We start from the raw sequence: 18,590 nt of genomic DNA on the forward strand, positions 1-18,590 counted from the left end.
GATGTAGCTGGACACCAGTGGCTCACACCTGTAATCCTAGCTACTCAGGAGGCTGGGAGCTGAGGATCAGGGTTCAGAGCCAGCCCAGGCAGGAAAGTCTGTGAGACTGTTATCTCCAATAAACCACTAGAAAACCAGAAGTGGTGCTGTAGCTCAAGCTATAGATCGCTCGCCTTGAGCTGAAGAGCACAGGGACAGAACCAAAGCCCAGAGCTGAAGCCCCAGGACCGACAAAAAAAAAAAAAAAAGAAGCTGAAGATGGTTGGAGATTTAGCAGATTATAAAATCTGTCATTCTAAGTTAAGTGCAAATTTGCTTCAGTTTGTTTCTAGTTTTTCTAGTGTGAGAGAAAGTTGTCCCACTAGTTATGTGATTTAGTGACACCTAGGAGATGACTTCTCATAGAAGGTGAAGGATGGCTAGCAACTGCTCCGACATCACATCCTTATATGTAATATTAAACTATCCTAATGAAATTTTACTGGATTTGCTGAAATAGTGTGGTCAAACATAACTTCAAATATTCTACAGGACTGAGTGAGCTATAAGTACTTCAATTAATCTCTGTAAATACTCTTGGACTGCTTTGTGCTCTTTGTTTTACTTGAAACTTAGGCTGAGTTTGATGGTATTTATAGAAATCTCTGTTGTTCTCTATGGTGTTCTCATAGGAGTTCTCTTTCCTATTTTCCCAATTCATTCTATTTTTCATGTTTATTAGCTTTTTTTCTTTCTTTTGTATTACATTTATTTATTGTGAAAATACCATAAAGGGAGGTTACAATTACATGGGCAAGATAGTGAGTACATTTCTTATCATGCATTGTTGCCTCCTCCTTCGTTTCCCTTTACCATCCTTCTTTCTTCTTTTTTTTTTTTCAGTTGTAGGTCTGGAACTCTGGGCCTAGTCGCTATACTTAAACTCTGCAGCTCAAGGCTAGTACTCTACCAGTGGTGCCACATCGCCACTTCCAGGTTTCTAGTGGTTAATTGGAGATAAGAGTCTCACAGATGGTCCTACTTGGGCTGGCTTTCAACCTCTATGCTCAGATCTCAGCCTCCTGAGTAGCTAGGATTACATGCATGAGCCACCACCATGTGAGTTCACTAGCTTTATTTCTCTCTTCTCTTGTTGTCTATTTTTCTCTGTCTCTTTTTCTCTTTCATTCTCTCTGCTTCTCTTTCCTCCACTTGTCTCTTAATTTTTCTTTTCTTCAAATGTTTTATCTGGGAAGTAGCTTCTCTTACTGATCAGTTTTCTTTTGGTGACATGGCTCTTAGATTTGACATTTTTGTTATTCATTATACAGGAAAATTGTTGCTAAACATAAAATAATTTGAGTTTCCAGATTCTATTATCTTTCTCTGGTTTAAAATCTCATTTGATGTGGTTCCAGCATTTTCCTTTTTCTTCTTGCTCTGCTTGAATATTTGCATTCACTGATATTATAACATAGAAGCTTGTTGTGAAAATAAACATACAGTGACTATAGTTTTGGTATTGGAAATATCACTAATGGAAAATTCTGACATACATTTGCTAAGTAGTAAACTTTAATCTCAGGAACTTCAATACTAAATAGCATGTGTGGCAATGTATCCTTGGGAATCTAGTGGAAGAAATGGTTCAGGAATATGTGACACACTTGAGCAATAGTCAGTGAAATCATCTGCAAAACCTACACAGATTATAATAATTTGTATTTTTGTCCATGTGTGTTTGCTATTAATGCTATTTGTAGTGTGTATTTCCAACTAAACACTGTTTGAGCATGTGTTCAAACACTCAGTTTGTTTATTATTTTAGTAGGTAAAATAGATATGTTTGTCACCCATATGTCTTCACAGAATCCAAAATTTGATTTTTCCATGTTTCTTTGGATGATAGGTCTAGCTATGTAGTCCAGCAAGCTCTTATTTGTTAAATAAGTTTATTTATTGTGAAAATACCATACAGAGGGGTTACACTTACATGAGCAAAATAATGAGTACATTTCTTATTAAGCATTGTTGCCTTCTCCTTTGTTTTTCCCCTACCATCCCGGCCCTCCCATCTCCTGGACTACACTCCCCCACCCACCTCCAAGCAAGCTCTTCATCTTTTTATGTAGCCTAGGCTGGCAAATAATCTTTCTTGAGTTTCCCAAGTCCAGGGAGAATACTTGTGTTTCAGACTGTGTGTGGCTACATTAGCCATTCTTATGTGTAGACTTCATTAATAAAACACTGGGCCACACTGTTGTGAAGCCATTCCATCCATCCAGCTACAACACTTTTCATCTTCCATCTGTGAAGCTATTTGATCATTGAATAGGCAGCCCCTGTTCCTCTCTATCCCAGTCTCTGGAATCATCTTACATTTGGGCTCCACAAGTTTGTTGATCCTTGGAAGCTCAGTAAGGGAAATTATACCATGGCTGCTCCTTTATGATTGGTGTGTTTTATTTAGCTTATTTTACTTAAAGTTCATCCCTGCCATAAAATGTAGTAAAGTTTTCTCCTTTGAACACATTTATTGTTTTACATGCTTCAATGTTTTGCTTATTGTGAGTAGATTTTGAGAAGTGATTCTCCAAGCATTTGTTGTACTCCCTGCTTTATCTGCTGTTGCACACAAGCATAGAAATGCTGGACTATATTCCTATATAATTCTATGTTTAGTTCTTTTTAGGACTCTTCGTACCATCTTTGATAGATTATTTGTTTGTTTGTTTGTTAGGTCGATCAAGGGGCTTGAACTCCGGGCCTGAGCCGTACTCCCTCAGCTCTTTAGCTCAAGGCTAGTGCTCTACGACTGGAGCCACAGCACCACTTCTGGTTTTCTGGTGGTTTTATTGGAGATAAGAGTTTCACGGATTTTCCTGCCCATGCTGGCTTTGAACCGTGATCCTCAAATCTCAGCCTTCTGAGTAGATATGATTACAGGTGTGAACCACGGGTACCTGGCTTCATCTTTGATATTTTTATATACAAGAGAGAAATGCACCAAGGTTCACATCCTTTTCACATCTTTCCTAGATTTTTTGAGACTTTGGGAATATTTTGGTTGTTTTTATTTAAAACTATGTCCATACTAGCATGTATCAAGTGTTATTTTATTGGAATTTTGATTTGAATTTTTCTCATGACTACTGATATTAAACTACTTTGATATTTTAATGTACTACATGTGTATGTCGTTTTTAGAAAAATCTCTTCAATCTTTTTCCAACTTTAAAATTAGATTTTGTTGTCTGGGTTACTTGAAGGATTTTCTTTATATTTTCTAATTCATATTGGTTAGCAATCCATTTAGAGATATATGCAAATATTTCTCACATACATGCTTTTTTCCCTTTATTGGTAGTGTTTTTCAATATATAAGGTTTTCATTTGTATTTATTTATTAGTTATTAATTTATATATTGTAGGTCATGGGGCTTGAACTCTTGGCCGGAACACTGTCCCTCAGCTCTTAAATTCAAGACTAGCACTCTACCACTTTGGCCACAGCACCACTTCTTGTTTTATGGTGACTTCCTGGAAGTAAGAATTTCACAGCTATACCTGCTCAGGCTGACTTTGAGACCCGATCTTCAGATCTTACCCTCTTGAGTACCTAATATTACAGATGTGATCCATCAGAGACTCACATTGTTTGTTGTTTCTTTGTTTTTTCCAAGAAGTAGTTTTGGAGTTTTATTTATGGGATTACTGTCAAATCTTGCTTTATTTTTTTTTTCTTTTCTTTTCTTTTTTCTCAGCAGTGAGTCCTGAACTGTAGGCCTGGGTGCTGTCACTCAGCTCTTCAGCTCATGGTGAGTACATTACAGATTGAACCAAAGGAACATTTCCAACATTTTGCTTATGTGGTACTGAGGAATTAAACCCAGGCCCTTATGCATGATAAGCACGCACTCTACCACTGAGCAATCTTCCCAGACCAGTTACTGTCAAATCTGATGCCATGAAACTTTCCTCCCCATCTCTCTTCTCTTCTTTTCCCTTTTCCTCTTTTCCCCTCCACTCCACTACTCTCTTGTCCTCTCTTCTTCCTTCTTTTTCCTGACCTTTTGCTTCCCTTCTCTCCCTCCTCCACTCATCTTCTTTTCCCTTTATATCTGATGAAGACTTGCTAGTTTCACTACAGTTAGGTTTCTAACTTAGAAACACAGTAATAAACATACCTCATGGTGTTCTTGAGCTACTATTGAGCTTGAACTGCAGGTCTCATAGTCAGTCAACTTCCTCACTCACTGTTGGCACTATCACTTGAGCCATACCTCTAACCTGTTCATTAGCTGCTTAGTTTGAGTTGTCTATCCAAGCTGGCTTGCAGACCTCAGTTTCCTCCTTAGTAGCTAGGCTAAAATGACAGTCTGAGCAAGAAGTACTTGCCTTGATTTTTCTTACTTCAACATTTAACATTAATACTTAATTGGATACTACAATGAAATAATTTATTGTTTATGGTTTATGTAGAGTTATTTTGCAACCTAAACTGAAATAGTTTATCTTTCAAATTAAGTGTTGTATTGTTTTTCTAACAACTGTACCTGTTCTACCTGTGGTAGATTTTCTTCACTAAGCAGATTGTTTATGCTGAAGGTATTGTTTTATAACTAATGTAATTTAATCTTATAATGGAGGTGATGTATAGAGAGATATGTCATGAGTGGAGGTAAAAAATACCCTTCGTTTCATACAGTGTCTTCCATGCCTTCATTCTCTCCCAATCTCTCCCTCTTATCTCTACTCTTGAGTTGTATATTTTACTTTCATCATCCTATTTCCCTCACATTCTATGACTCTGCCACACCCACCAGAAGATATACATGTGAATACACCATACATAATTGAAAACAATTGTTTTTATTTCACAAGTGAAGTAAGAAAGTAGCTCTCTTTAATAAATCACAATGATAGCATACATATATTTTTAAATATTCATTCTAGTTTCCTTCTGTTTATTTTACTGTTAGATTATTGGAAACATATTGTTGGATTTTTTTGTATTTATATCATAGATTTATTTGTCATACTGATTTCTAGACAATTTGTCTTCAGATCTATTGTCAGTGTGTCTGTCTTGGTAAATATAACTGCATAGTGCTTTATAAACAGCATTTAGTAAAGATAATGCTATCCCTGTGTGTGTTTCTAGTGACCATTTGTCTAGTTATACAATCATTAAGAGGAAAATTACTTCTCCTATCATAATGATAGATTAAATAAATTATCATTCTTTGTCCTTTTAATCATGTCTTTGTAGACTACTTTTCAGAATAGAACTTTTGTTATACAGATTTATAATTTGCTTGTTATTATCAATGCTCGGTATCTGTGGTAACACAATTTGTGCTGAGGTTCTTTCCTTTCATATTATGACTACTTGTATTTTTCAATAATGATTGTTGCTTATGATATGTTTATATTGATTTTATTTCTTGATAATTAATGTATGTCTGTTTGGCTTATTGAGTTTTTTGAGTATGTTTTCTTCTGTTCAAATCAGACAGTACCTGATATATTTACTATTTTTATATTACAATATTAACATGGTTTCATTTTAGTGATCACTTTGCTATTTATTATGTTTATCTCATCTGACATGTATTTATTAGTTTGCTTTCATGTAACCTGCATACATCGTTCTATACCATGCAAATCACCTCTAATATAATCTCCAGAGAATCTTCTATACACTGTACATCACCTTAGACTTCGGGCAAAATGTTTTCTATACTCATAATTTCTCTGCTGTGTTTGATCTCACATATGCTGAGGACTCAGTTCTGATTGAAAGTCATTTCACATATGTTCTATGCACTACTTTCTTTTCTCCTATGTGAGTCAGTTCTCTCATGAACACTGAGATATTCCTTTCAGGTCAAAGAGCTTCCACATTAGTAATATTTTTAAGATTTCTCTGCTGTGTGTTATATGAACTTGGATCTATGAATACTTAGTAAAGGACTTTCCACATTTGATATATTTGTATTTTCTCATCTGTGTGTGTTCTCTGATGCAAACTGAGTTAGGACTTTTTCTTGAAAACCTTTCCATTTTTTCCTACATATGATTTCTCTCCTCTTTGTGTGTGAGAGTGTGTCTGTGTTTCTGTGTGTTTTGGGTGTTCTGTGATGCACTCTGAGCTGTGTCTTGTAGTTGGAGGACTCCACATCTGCTATATCATAAGGTCTCTATCCTGTATTGGTTCAGTATTGCAATTTCAATTTTCTTACAGATCAAAGACTTTCCCCATTGGGTACAATCCTAAGTTATTTCATTTGTGTGAATCAACTTATGTGTGTTAAACTGTGAACTCCAGGTCTTTCCACACTGGTTGCATTCATAAGGTTTCTCTCCTTGTGTTCTGTGATGGATGTTAAGGTTTGCCTTCCAGATGAAAGAATTTCCATGCCTACTACATACATAACATTTCCCTCTGGTGGGTTTTTTTCTGATGGACAGAAAGGTGTATGTTCTGGGTGAAAGAATTTCCACATAGGTTACATTCATAAAATTTCTCTCCTGTGTGTGCTCTCTGGTGGACAGTATGGTGTAGCTTCTAGCTGAAAATCTTTCCACACATATGACATTTGTAAGGTTTCTTTCATGTGTGTTTTCTGATGGACAGTGAAGTTTTACTTCCAGGTGAAAACCTTTCCACACATGTTACATTAATAAGGTTTCTCTCTTGTGTGTGTTGTCTGGTGGCAAGTAAGGTATGACTTCTTGGTGAAAGACTTTCCATACATGTTACATTCATAAGGTTTCTCTACTGTGTGTGTGTTCTCTGGTGGCGAGTAAGCTTTGACTTCTGGATGAAACACTTTCCACACAGGTTACATTCATAAGGTCTCTCTCCTGTGTGTGTTCTGTGGTGGACAGTAAGGTACACCTTTTGGGTGAAAGACTTTCCACACACATTACATTCATAAGGTTTCTTTCCTGTGTGTGTTTTCTGATGGACAGTGAGGGTTGACTTCCAGGTAAAGGACTTTCCACACAAGTTACATTCATAAATTTTCTCTCCTGTGTGTGTTCTCTGGTGGGTAGGAAGATATCCCCTGTGGGTGAAAAACTTTCCATAAATGTTACAATTCAAAAGGTTTCTCTTTGTGTGTGTTCTCTGGTGGCAAGTAAGCATTGATTTCTGGGTGAAACACTTTCCACACAGGTTACATTCATAAGGTCTTTCTCCTGTGTGTGTTCTGTGGTGGACAGTAAGCTTTGATTTCTTGGTGAAAGACTTTCCACACATGTTACATTCATAAGGTTTCTCTCTAGTGTGTGTTCTCTGGTGGACAGTAAGGTATGCCATCCTGGCGAAAGACTTTCCACACATGTTACATTCATAAGGTTTCTCTCCTGTGTGTGTTCTCTGGTGGTTAGTAAGATATGCCTTGCAGGAGAAAGACATTCCACAAATGTTACATTCAAAAGGTTTCTCTTTTGTGTGTGTTCTCAGGTGAACAATAAGCTTTGATTTCTGGATGAAATACTTTCCACACACGTTACATTCAAAAGGTTTCTTTCCTGTGTGTGTTATCTGATGGACAGTGAGAGTTGACTTCCAGGAGAAGGACTTTCCACATGAGTTACATTCATAAATTTTCTTTCCAGTGTATGTTCTCTGGTGTCTAGTAAGATATGTCTTGCACTTGAATGACTATCCACAAATGTTACATTCAAAAGGTTTCTCTTTTGTGTGTGTTCTCAGGTGAACAGTAAGCTTTGATTTCTTGGTGAAAGACTTTCCACACACATTACATTCATAAGGTTTCTTTCCTGTGTGTGTTATCTGATGGACAGTGAGGGTTGACTTCCAGGTAAAGGACTTTCCACACAAGTTACATTTATAAATTTTCTCTCCTGTGTGTGTTCTCTGGTGGGTAGTAAGATATTCCTTGCGTGTGAAAAACTTTCCACAAATGTTACATTCAAAAGGTTTCTCTTTTGTGTGTGTTCTCTGGTGGACAGTAAGCTTTGATTTCTGGGTGAAACACTTTCCACACAGGTTACATTCATAAGGTCTCTCTCCTGTGTGTATTCTGTGGTGGACAGTAAGCTTTGATTTCTTGGTGAAAGACTTTCCACACATGTTACATTCATAAGGTTTCTCTCTAGTATGTTTTCTCTGGTGGACAGTAAGATATGCCATCCTGGCGAAAGACTTTCCACACACATTACATTCATAAGGTTTCTTTCCTGTGTGTGTTCTCTGATGTCTAGTAAGATATGCCTTGCAGGTGAAAGATTTTCCACAAATGTTGCATTGAAAAGGTTTCTCTTTTTTGTGTGTTCTCTGGTGGACAGTAAGCTTTGATTTCTTGGTGAAAGACTTTCGACACACGTTACATTCATAAGGTTTCTCTCTTGTGTGTGTTCTCTGAGGGACAACAGGGTGTGTCTTCTCAGTGAAAGACTTTTCACATTGTTTATATTCTTCAACTACAGAAGACACATGAGGACTATAGGCAGCACACATCTTACCAGGTTCACTAAAAACACCCATTTTCTGACACCCAGTGACCTTTTCTATCCTCATCCCTAAGGAGTTCCCATTATTCTTAATCAGTTCTGACTTCTGTATGGAGCTCAAATGAAAACTTTTTATAAGTCTCACTTTTTCCTCCCCTAGGTTACTATTCATGACTGCTACTTCAGAGCGATATTTATTGTGACTTTCCTGACAGGTGCTAATCACATCCTCCATTTCTGGGACATCTAAAATGAATAATAGAAAAATAGACAAAAACATAAATGAGACCCACAAATTCCTTACGATAACGATATTTCCTCACATTCTGTTACTAGACTTTCAAATATCAAAGCATTGCTTTATGCAGAATATATACTTTTCTCTGTAATGTAGTAATTAAGAAAGTAGTACTGACATTTTACAATGCAAAATAATGTTTTTCTTTATTTCAGATTATTATATGTTGTCCCAGGAAATATTTCCTGAAATTATTCATCTCCATACTCTTAATTCTTCCATTCTGAATCGCCCTCTATGCCCAGCACCACTGATAAGAAATTGTCCCCATCAGAGGATAGCAGCCCTAGCATACTCCTATTTTCCTCCTACCTGCATAATACTAGTTTAAAAGAAAATGAGGTCTCCTTTCTACATTTCTTATTCTCTTTTTCTCTTTATGAATGACTTCTCTACAGAAAAAGGGAATTGCTAACACTACCTACACTGGCACACCAAATTCAGTGTGTCTCCACGTGAATTCTGGATTGACAATTCCTTGAGACAAAGGATCACCTAGTTCTCTGCCACACATGACTCAGGGGCACTAGGAATACTATTGCTCTGTACCGCTGAATATAAACAGACCCACTGGGCTCTGGATCCATCATCACCATTCAAGATGCTTTAACTCACCTGTAAAATTCTTGTCTGAGCCTTCTCTTATCCATGGTTCTGCACCTTGCTCCAGCTTCACAATCAATTCAGGTTTAGGAACACAGTGCCCTGTGAATAAGAAATAGTGGAGAACAATTGCTCTTGCTGGGTCATCATTAATGTTCGGTGGCAGACATCCTGTTCACAAGGTTGCTCCTAAATCTGGTTTCTCAATTGTTTTTGTGGGGGGCCGCCGAGTTGTGGGGCCTGAACTCTGGGCCTGGGAGCTGTCTCTCAGCTCTTAAGCACAAGGCTAGCACTCTATCACTTGAGCCACAACACCAATTCTAGCTTTATTTCCCTGCTTATGTGGTGCTGAGATATCAAACACAGGGCCTCAAGCATGCAAGGCAATCACTCTACCCCTGAACCATCTTCCCAGCCCATGGTTTCTTTATTCTTAATAACTCCATGGTGGAGTTTCCCCCAGGTTTGAGTTTATTGTGTCCATTGTGTGGCTTGAACTCAGCTCTTTTGCTCAAAGCTAGCATTCTACTAGCTTGAGTCTTGCCTACGATTCTAGTTTTTGAATGGTTAATTGGAGATAAGAGTTTCATAGTCACTTTTCCACAGTTGCTGGCTTCAAACCAAAATCTTCAGATTTCATCCTCCAGAGTATCTAGAATTCCAATCTTGATGCACTAAACTCTGTGTCAAGTTTGGCTTACAAATACACACGTTCACCTACTGATTTCCAGATGATACTGTCAGTAGTAATGTATATTCTATCTAGACTGTAGATCCACCTATAATAATTACCCCCAGTCTGGGAAGTCAGTCTCCTATTATTGGATCATACTTTAGAACTTTTGTACAACTATTGATTAGAAATATTAAAGACTGAGAATAAAATTAGCTCTTGAGTTACATATAATGAGTTGAATTTTCCCTTACAAAGAAATGACACTTGCCATGGACTGGAATCTTTTTTAGGTTTTTTTTGTTGTTGTTTGTGTTTTTTAGAAAATGTTATGGTTCAAAGGCTTACAACTTTAATCCTTCATTGACGAGGTGAGATCAGAAGTGGCAGGCTTGAAACCAACCTGAGCATGGAAACCCAGAATATACCCCAAAACAAAAGCCAAAATGGAGTTGTGGTTCATGCAGTAGTGCGAAAGGCAAACAACACCAAGCACCCCGACCTGAATTTGGCTGGCTTTTATACTAGCAGTTTTTTACCTGGGAATGGACTGGAATCTTATACATAGATAACATAAACAGTCAGATGTCTACTAAAATAAAAGCACTTGATCTTCCAAATAAAAGTGACCTTTGCTCACCCAAGGACATGAAGTTGCTATAAGTCTCCAGCATCACATCTCTGTGAAGGGTCCGCTGACCAGGATCCAGATCTTGCCACTCCTTCCATGTGAAGTACACAGCCACATCATCAAATGACATCAGCTTCTGTAATGGCACATTTCCATTAAGAAATTAGACCTAGGTCATGAGAATTCCAATCTGGAATTTCATTATGCTGCAGGTATGCTTTTGTCTTACATAAAATGTTTGCAGCTTGCTGTGTTATCTATTCACTGGGAAAATTAAATAGCAAATTAGAAATATTGGACAATATATAAACGTGGTCATTAAAACACACAGATTGGTAGGGCACTGGTGGCTTATCCTCGTAGTTATTCAGGAGGCTGAGGTCTGAGGATCTAGGTTCAAGGCCAGCCCAGGCAGGAAAGTCCATGAGACACTTATCTCCAATAAACCACCAGAAAACTGAAAGTAGCACTGTGACTCAAGTGGTAGAGCACTCACTTTGACCTGAAGAGCTGAGGGATAACAACCAGGCCCAGAATTCAAGCCCCAAGACCAATAAAAAATTACAGTTTCCATAATGCATGCAAACACATTTCTGCTGCTAGCAATAGAGACAAGGTAAAAAGTCTAAGGAGACAATAATCTGGCATGACAACAATAAGTCTAAGGAGGTGCCTGAAAAATTATATTATCATTTTTTGATAAAATTTTAGTACATATAAGGGTAACAATGAATTAAACAAATATTTTTTCTGCATTTACATATACTGCTTCACCATAAATCCTATTTAGACTTTATATTAACAGGTACTCTCATCAGCAACCAGAACACATTCAGGATATGACATGCAATATAGAACATAGAACATTACTAGACCTATGAGAAGCAGTGTCCACATAAATATTAAAAAATACTAACAATACTCCAGAAAGTAGCTAATGATTTATTTTTCCCATATAAGATTTAATTGAGTTCACACATAAAAATATCCTAGGTTAACCATGTTTGGTTTAAATACTAAATATTGAAAAGTGGTCACAGATACCCTGATATTTCCATCCTATGTAAAAAAGAACTGCTACCATGAAGTTTTGTAAACTTTGCCTACATTCTACAATACAAAATATATGTGGGAGGGGAATAAAATAAAATAATATTTTCATTTTAATAGGCTTCATGGAAGGTGGAGGAAAATGTATAGAAGCTCAAGGAATACTCAATATGACAAAAATGATGAATATGAACAAATGCTCCAATGTGTCACATATTTCTGAGTCATTTCTCCAGTAGATCCCTAAGGATATATTTCCACTTGTGTTAGTTAATCGCAAAATTCCTCAGAGATCCAAATCAATTCCTGAGAAATCATCCATGAGATTTTGCAACAAGTGATATTTCTAATAAAGAACACCTTGTCACTGTATTTTTTTTTAAATCAAAACCAGTTCCTATCCTATACTGGCAGTGAATTAAAATATTCAAAAGTAGTGGGAAGAAAAGACAAAACAGAATACCACATCAAATGAAGTTAGACCAAAGATAACAGAATCAGGAGAAAACTGATTTTCTTGTAGTTTATAAGTTGGGTGAAGGAAATACTTTTCTGTGGGAAACTCTGAAGTTGAGCTGAAGGGGGAAAAGGTTTGAGAGGTTGGAATTCGAGCCTGACCGCAATGAGAACACTGAGAACTGGCCACAGAAGGGTTAAAAGAGAATTCTGGAGAGGGTTAAGAGACTGGAGGGCAGGCCTTTTCCTTACTGTTGGAAAGATATAATGATAGCATCTGAAACTGAGCTGCTGTTCATCTTCAAGGCTAGGTAAGGTGAACTTCATGTCTGCATTTTCTCTGGGAGCCAGTCTTCTGTCTCAGGAGATTAGGAAACATGTTTTCCTCACAACCTGTTGTGGTTCTGATTGTACTATTAACATAGATACTTCATTTTTGCATGTTATCAATGGTAATCTTCCCTGTGTTCACTCAAGGAACTATGCTTGATTGCTGGCACCAAGGGACCAAGTGCCAGAGAGCCTTCCGAACCCAGGTTTTCCCTAAGTCTATCTGTTTATGTTTTTGTGATTTTCTAAGTTTGTTTCTGGAATCCTGTAGAACTCTCTAGGCAACAATTTTCCTATACAATGGGTAAGAAAAATGTCAAACCTAAGAGCCATGTCCGCAAAGTAAAACTGATCACTAAGAAAAAATAGTTCCCAGATAGATCATTTGAAGAAAAGAAACAACTGAGACACATATGGAGGAAAGAGGGAATGAGAAAAGTAAGAAAAAAATGATAGAAAGATAGATACAAAGAGAGAGAAAGAGAAAAATAACCAACACTATGAGTAGAAAATCAAAAATAGAGAGAGAAAATAGAGGAAAGAAATTTTGTGAGGATACTTTAGAAAACAAACAGGAATTTGTAGAAAGACCATAAAGTTTAGCAACAAATATAGCCTAAGTTTCAAGTAAGACCAAGAGCATGAAGTCGAACAAGCACTATATATGGAGAGTAATTTAAGTACATATAGGTTAATCATTCCATAACAACACATGAATGTGTGTCTGTCCATAACACTATTTCAACAATGCCAAGAAAATTTCATTGAAATAGTTTAATGTTGCTCATGAGGATGTGATCTGTTTGCAAGCTATCCTTCACCTTCCATGAGAAGAAACCTGCTCAGTGTCATTACATCAAATAACAGATTTGATTACATTTTATGAGAAGATGAAACCTAGACATTCTGAAGCCAATCTGCATTCAACTTAGAAAGAATACAACCATTTAATTTGCTAAACCTACAAGCAATCTTAATCTGATAATCTATAAGCCATATGAAAATGTTCCTGAGTCTGAATCTGTGTGGTTGGAATTGTTTTAAATTCTTGAACATCTTTAGGTTCATATAATGGAATAAATCCAAATGAGAAATAAAAAAAAAAAAACTCACCAGAGATCCATTCATTCTGTTTTGCTGCTGACAATGAGCAGAAGATTCTGGAAGCATGGCTGGGATACAAGACAAATGACGTATTCGGAAATGAATCTGTGAGACTTTCAGCCCAGAATTTCCTCTTGCAACATAATACATGGGCTAGAAAATGGCAAAGACTTCTTATAAGAGAAGAGTCTTTAATGTCTCAGGCAGAGGATTAAAGTCTACAATAAATACAAATCCAGTCCATTTCCTGGTAGATAGATACTATTAAACCAACTAATTTCTATGTTTATGTACATACTACATTTATAAAAGTGAATGTTCAAACAAAAAATATTGAATAACTGAAAGCAAAAACATATAACATTTCCACCGAAACTATTTATTACTGAATATACTTCGGGATGTATGAACTGCTTTTTTTAATGCAAAGGTATCCTAGGAATCCATTGGAATTTGTTTTCTACCTCATTCCTTTACATATTTAAACATCATGGAAAGCATGTATGACGTAACTCAGTAGTTTTCAACCAAAGTTACAGAGGAAACTATGTACAGAATATATTTCTTGTGTTATACTATTTCAATAATGGTTGTCCAATGGTACATTTCACTCTATCCATTGCAAACATATGCAATGATTTGCAATTTGCCATTTAACATGCTTTGGCCAAAGGAACATGAGTAAAGATGAGGTAAACCCAGGTTTGAGAAGTCCCTAATGTTCATTTCCCTAAACAGTCATGGGAAGATCCTTGGCCACTCTAAAGATACAACATAAAATATTCCATATAGGAGTGACACACCTGAAGATAAGCATCACCTACAAAACACACAACCTTGAGTAAGACATATTACCTCAAGTTTTCTTCTGTGATTTTTCATTTAAGGCCAAATGTCCCCGACCAACACTTTCTGAACTACGAGGCACAGCCAACACATGAGAGCTAGCATTAACAAATCCATAGATGGGACATTTAAGATAAGTTTCAATGAATACATACTAAAAATTATAGTGGTAACCCAGGCTAAATAAATTAGCAAGAAGAGGATTAGGGATTACTACATGAATAGATATTTTTAGTCATAACAATTACCCCACCTTCCCAAACCACAGCCTCAGGTACCCTCTGATAACTAGCCTCTGGGTTATTCCTCAAGCCAGCTCATCACGACTCCTAGAAATTAGCTTAAATCTTGCAACAACACAAAGTGAGAGTTGTGTAGGAAAGAGTACCACGTGAATCTGGTGCTTAGGGAAGTAGCAACAATTTTTGCATAAGGCAAGGGAAGCTAGCAACATCTTCCCCTTCCTGTGCTTTTCTGCTTCTTCCCTTTTGGGCTTCTCAGAATTGAAAAGGTCTGTCCATTTAGGAAGGAGATTCTTATTCATAGGGTGCTCTGCTTCAAACATTGCTAGGCTTCATTCCTAAAAATACAGGACCAGCACTCACTACTCCAATATCCCATGTACAACTGTCTCTCGAAACAGGATGGTGAACAAACATCTGTGAACTCAAGCCAGGAGATTAAAACCTCAAGCCAAAAAGATTAAAATATCTCTAGGAGAAACAACACAGAAGCCCTAAATACAACTTCCATGTAAGAGGACTCAAGGCAGGCACACACCTCACAATTTCACTAGAATTCTTCCTGTACTCCTCTTCCACCTGGGCAAAGCAAATAAAGTCACATGCATTAATAGAAGAATCCCTTGGTCTTGGAGTACAAATGCACAGCTCTTGAGCTCTCCTTGTCTGCAGAATCACCAAGCTTGCTCTCAGACATTTGGGAACCAGGTTCTTGCAGCTCAGGGCCCAGAAGCTAATGGCAGCACAAACTCCTGAACCTCAAGCAAATTATCAATCCCAGACTGGAGAAAAGCGTGCAGGGGAAAGCGGGTGCTTTGGCTCAAGTGTAAAGCTCTCCTATCGAGCTGACAAGCTCAGGAACATTGCTTGCAGGCCCAGAGTTCAAGCCCCACCAAGGACCAAAAAAAACAGAACCAGAAAAAGAAACCCATGGAGTATAGACTCCAGCAGCAATCCCACAGTTCCTACCTGACATCAGTTCCAAAGCCTGAGATTCCTTCAAGTTACAGCTCCCAAGCTCCACTGCACAGAGCTGGGCCACTGCCTCCTGGCTCCCACCTATGGAAGGCCAAACTTTACTTCAGGGCACTTCCAGGAGCAAGGCAAAGGAAAAGAACCCAGAAGGGGCAGACTTAAAACGCCCATGGTTGGCGGGGAGACGCATGCGCAAAAGGATCTCTGCGCCACTTCTGCCCTCCAAAAACAAAAACAACTCAGGACTTTCAAACCAAAAGCCTTCCAGCGAGACTACAATTCCCATAATGCTCGGCGCCACCTTGCTTCACCTCTGCTCAGAAGAGTGCTTGAATGCATTGGGACTTTCTCTCCCTGCTGTGGGAGCTTAGGTGAATTTCTTCTTCAAAACCACTGTTTCCTTCGTGAAATATTGTAAGACCAACCAGAAAATGGATATACATGGGGAGAATTAGATGCATTGACTTTTTGGTACTTAGTTCTAATAATGAAATTGAGGTTATGAGACTGTTTCTCATACCTTTCTTTTTGTTCTATGCCTGTGTTCTGCTGAGTGTAAATTATATCTCTGTTTTGCTTTACATTGTTTAATACCTCCCCTCTCATCTTACAAACGTACTCATAGACACTGAACTTATAACCGGTCATTTTCTTTAGAGTAATTTACACACTGGCATAGAATAAGAAGATGGTTATGTGGATATGCATCATAATCCTTGTGTTGATTTAAATTTTGCAAAATCAAACAATTAATTTTTCCAGAAAATCCCCAACTCTATCTATTAAATGAAAATGAGTTTTTAGCTGTTTCTGAATTTTGCTTTTCATTTAAGGGTTTTATGTTTTTACTTTTTCTGTTCATCCTGAGGCTTCAACTCAGAGCTTGGTCACTGTCTGTGAGCATTTGCTGTGCTCTACTTGGATTTCCTTTAATAATTTCTTCAGGTAACTAGTGAAAAGTTTCCTCACAGGGATTCTTAAGAGCATGGCACATTTCCCTGATTTTCCTACAAAGAGAGTGGTTTGGGGGTCAGAATGAATGCAAGTGAGTAGAAGAGTGAAGTTTAGGCTAGGCTATGTTGATGTGAATCTTAATCATTTACAAACCAGTCTGCTTTTGTCTTCTCATTTTGCATGTGAAAATCTCTTTAGAATTCTTACCTCTTCTTTGATCCTAAAACTTCCTCTCAGTAGCTTTAGGCTACATATCTAGGGGACCTCTGACTTGTCTTCTCAGACCTTATCCATTAAGCTGTGGAATAAATCTTTGCCTTCTGCCACAATCATACAGAGCACAAGTAAGACTTCTGTGGGCCAACGGGATAATAATTAAGGAGACAGAGAGATGGCTGATGGCACAATTCTGCTATATTTCTCAAATGCTTGTGTAATATTGGTCTACGCCCACTGTGCCAAAAAGTGCAAACAGCACACACCTTTCCTCATTCTACTTCAATCTATTTTTTCCACCAAAGCCTCCCTTCACTTAAAGCCCCAGGCCAAACAGCTAGAACACACACTTCCTCAAACCAAGAAAGGGCAAGGACTTCCAACCCTGAGGGTGGGAGTCAATGGCCCTGAAGCCTTTGTTCACAGTTTGCCTGCTCCTGGCAGGCACCCCAGGGTCTGCAACAGTCTCCCTCTCTCATATTCAGAGATCCTATACTTGTCTCTTAAATATTTATTGTGACTTTTGGTGATCCTTTACATACAATATAATTGAGATGGTTTGGATTGGAAAGTTTCATGCCTGGTTTTAGGTCTCCAGTGTTTAGGTTTTCTTTATCCCCTTTTTGGACCTGAATTATTCCTCATGGAAATGGAAATCAAAGGGCATATTTGGATTTATAGACTTCAATTTAAAAGCACCTCTAATATTATAAAAAAAAATTTAATTTCATTCAAAAAAAGTAAATTCCTGAGAGGCAAGGAGAAAAGGTTCAGAAAGAATTGGAGTACTTCCAAGACTACATGTGAAGTGTAGTTTTCATTGTTCAAGCCTGTATTTCTGATGCATTTACTTATATTTTTATCCTTTTTTGGGGGGTCGTTCATGGCACTTGTACTCTGAACCTGGGAACCATCTCTGTGCTGAAGTACTCTACCATGTGAGCCACAACACACTTCTGGATTTCTAGTGGTCACTGGAGATAAGTGTCTCACACATGTTGGTGGCCAGGCTGACTTTGAACTGGGATCCTCAGGTTTCAGCCTATTGAACAGCAAGGATTACAGATATGAGGAACCAGCACCCAGCTTGCATTTCTTGTGTTTTATGTCCCAACCCTGGGGCTTGAACTCAGTGCATCGACACTGTCACTGAACTTCTTTTGCTCAAGACTAGCATCCTACTACTTGAGCCACAATTCCACATATTGCGTTCCTGTGTATGAGGTAGTGAGGACTTGAACCAGGGCTTCATGCATGCTAGGTAAGCATACTACCACTGCTTGGGCCAGCCACAACACCAGCAGTGCTCCAGAAGAATAAGGGGATGATAATGGAAGAGACAGAGACCAGGCCAATGATGAATCTCTCTTAATTTCTGCAATATCCTTAGCTATATACACTTTCTATATTTGTCCAGTTCTTGCATCACATTGTTCTAGGACTCAATGTGGCAACAACTGCAGATCATGTGAATCCTTCCTCATTCTAGTTCAACCTTTGTCCACCAAACTCCTACAGGTAAGGCCCCAGGCCCAGAAGCTAAAAGGAACACTCCCTCCTATGAAAATGGCAAGTACTTACAGCCCTGAAGGTTGCAGTCCATGGTTGTGGAGCTTTTGCTCACACCTTGACAGTCCTGGCACCTCTGAGTCTGCAACAAGTCCTCCTTTTTATTTTGTAAATTGAGCAAGTGTCTATCAGCTTGAGCCTAGAAAATGCAGCAGATCATACATCTCAATAAGAATG

At 37.9% G+C, this 18,590-nt stretch overlaps 1 protein-coding gene across 1 annotated transcript in view; it reads right to left on the bottom strand.

Moving 5' to 3' along the window:
* Positions 1-18,590, bottom strand: part of LOC138838632 (zinc finger protein ZFP2-like) — a 78,141-nt gene that overhangs the window by 38,698 nt on the left and 20,853 nt on the right. Inside the window, 4 exon segments of the mRNA XM_070038033.1 lie at positions 7,084-7,784; positions 7,953-8,213; positions 10,671-10,807; positions 13,621-13,764. Of these exon segments, the coding sequence (XP_069894134.1) occupies positions 7,084-7,784; positions 7,953-8,213; positions 10,671-10,807; positions 13,621-13,764 (1,243 nt within the window).

This window comes from Dipodomys merriami, unplaced genomic scaffold (genome assembly GCF_024711535.1).
Source record: "Dipodomys merriami isolate MVZ:Mamm:240054 unplaced genomic scaffold, mDipMer1.0.p SCAF_286, whole genome shotgun sequence".
In the NCBI taxonomy this organism is placed as follows: Eukaryota; Metazoa; Chordata; class Mammalia; order Rodentia; family Heteromyidae; genus Dipodomys; species Dipodomys merriami.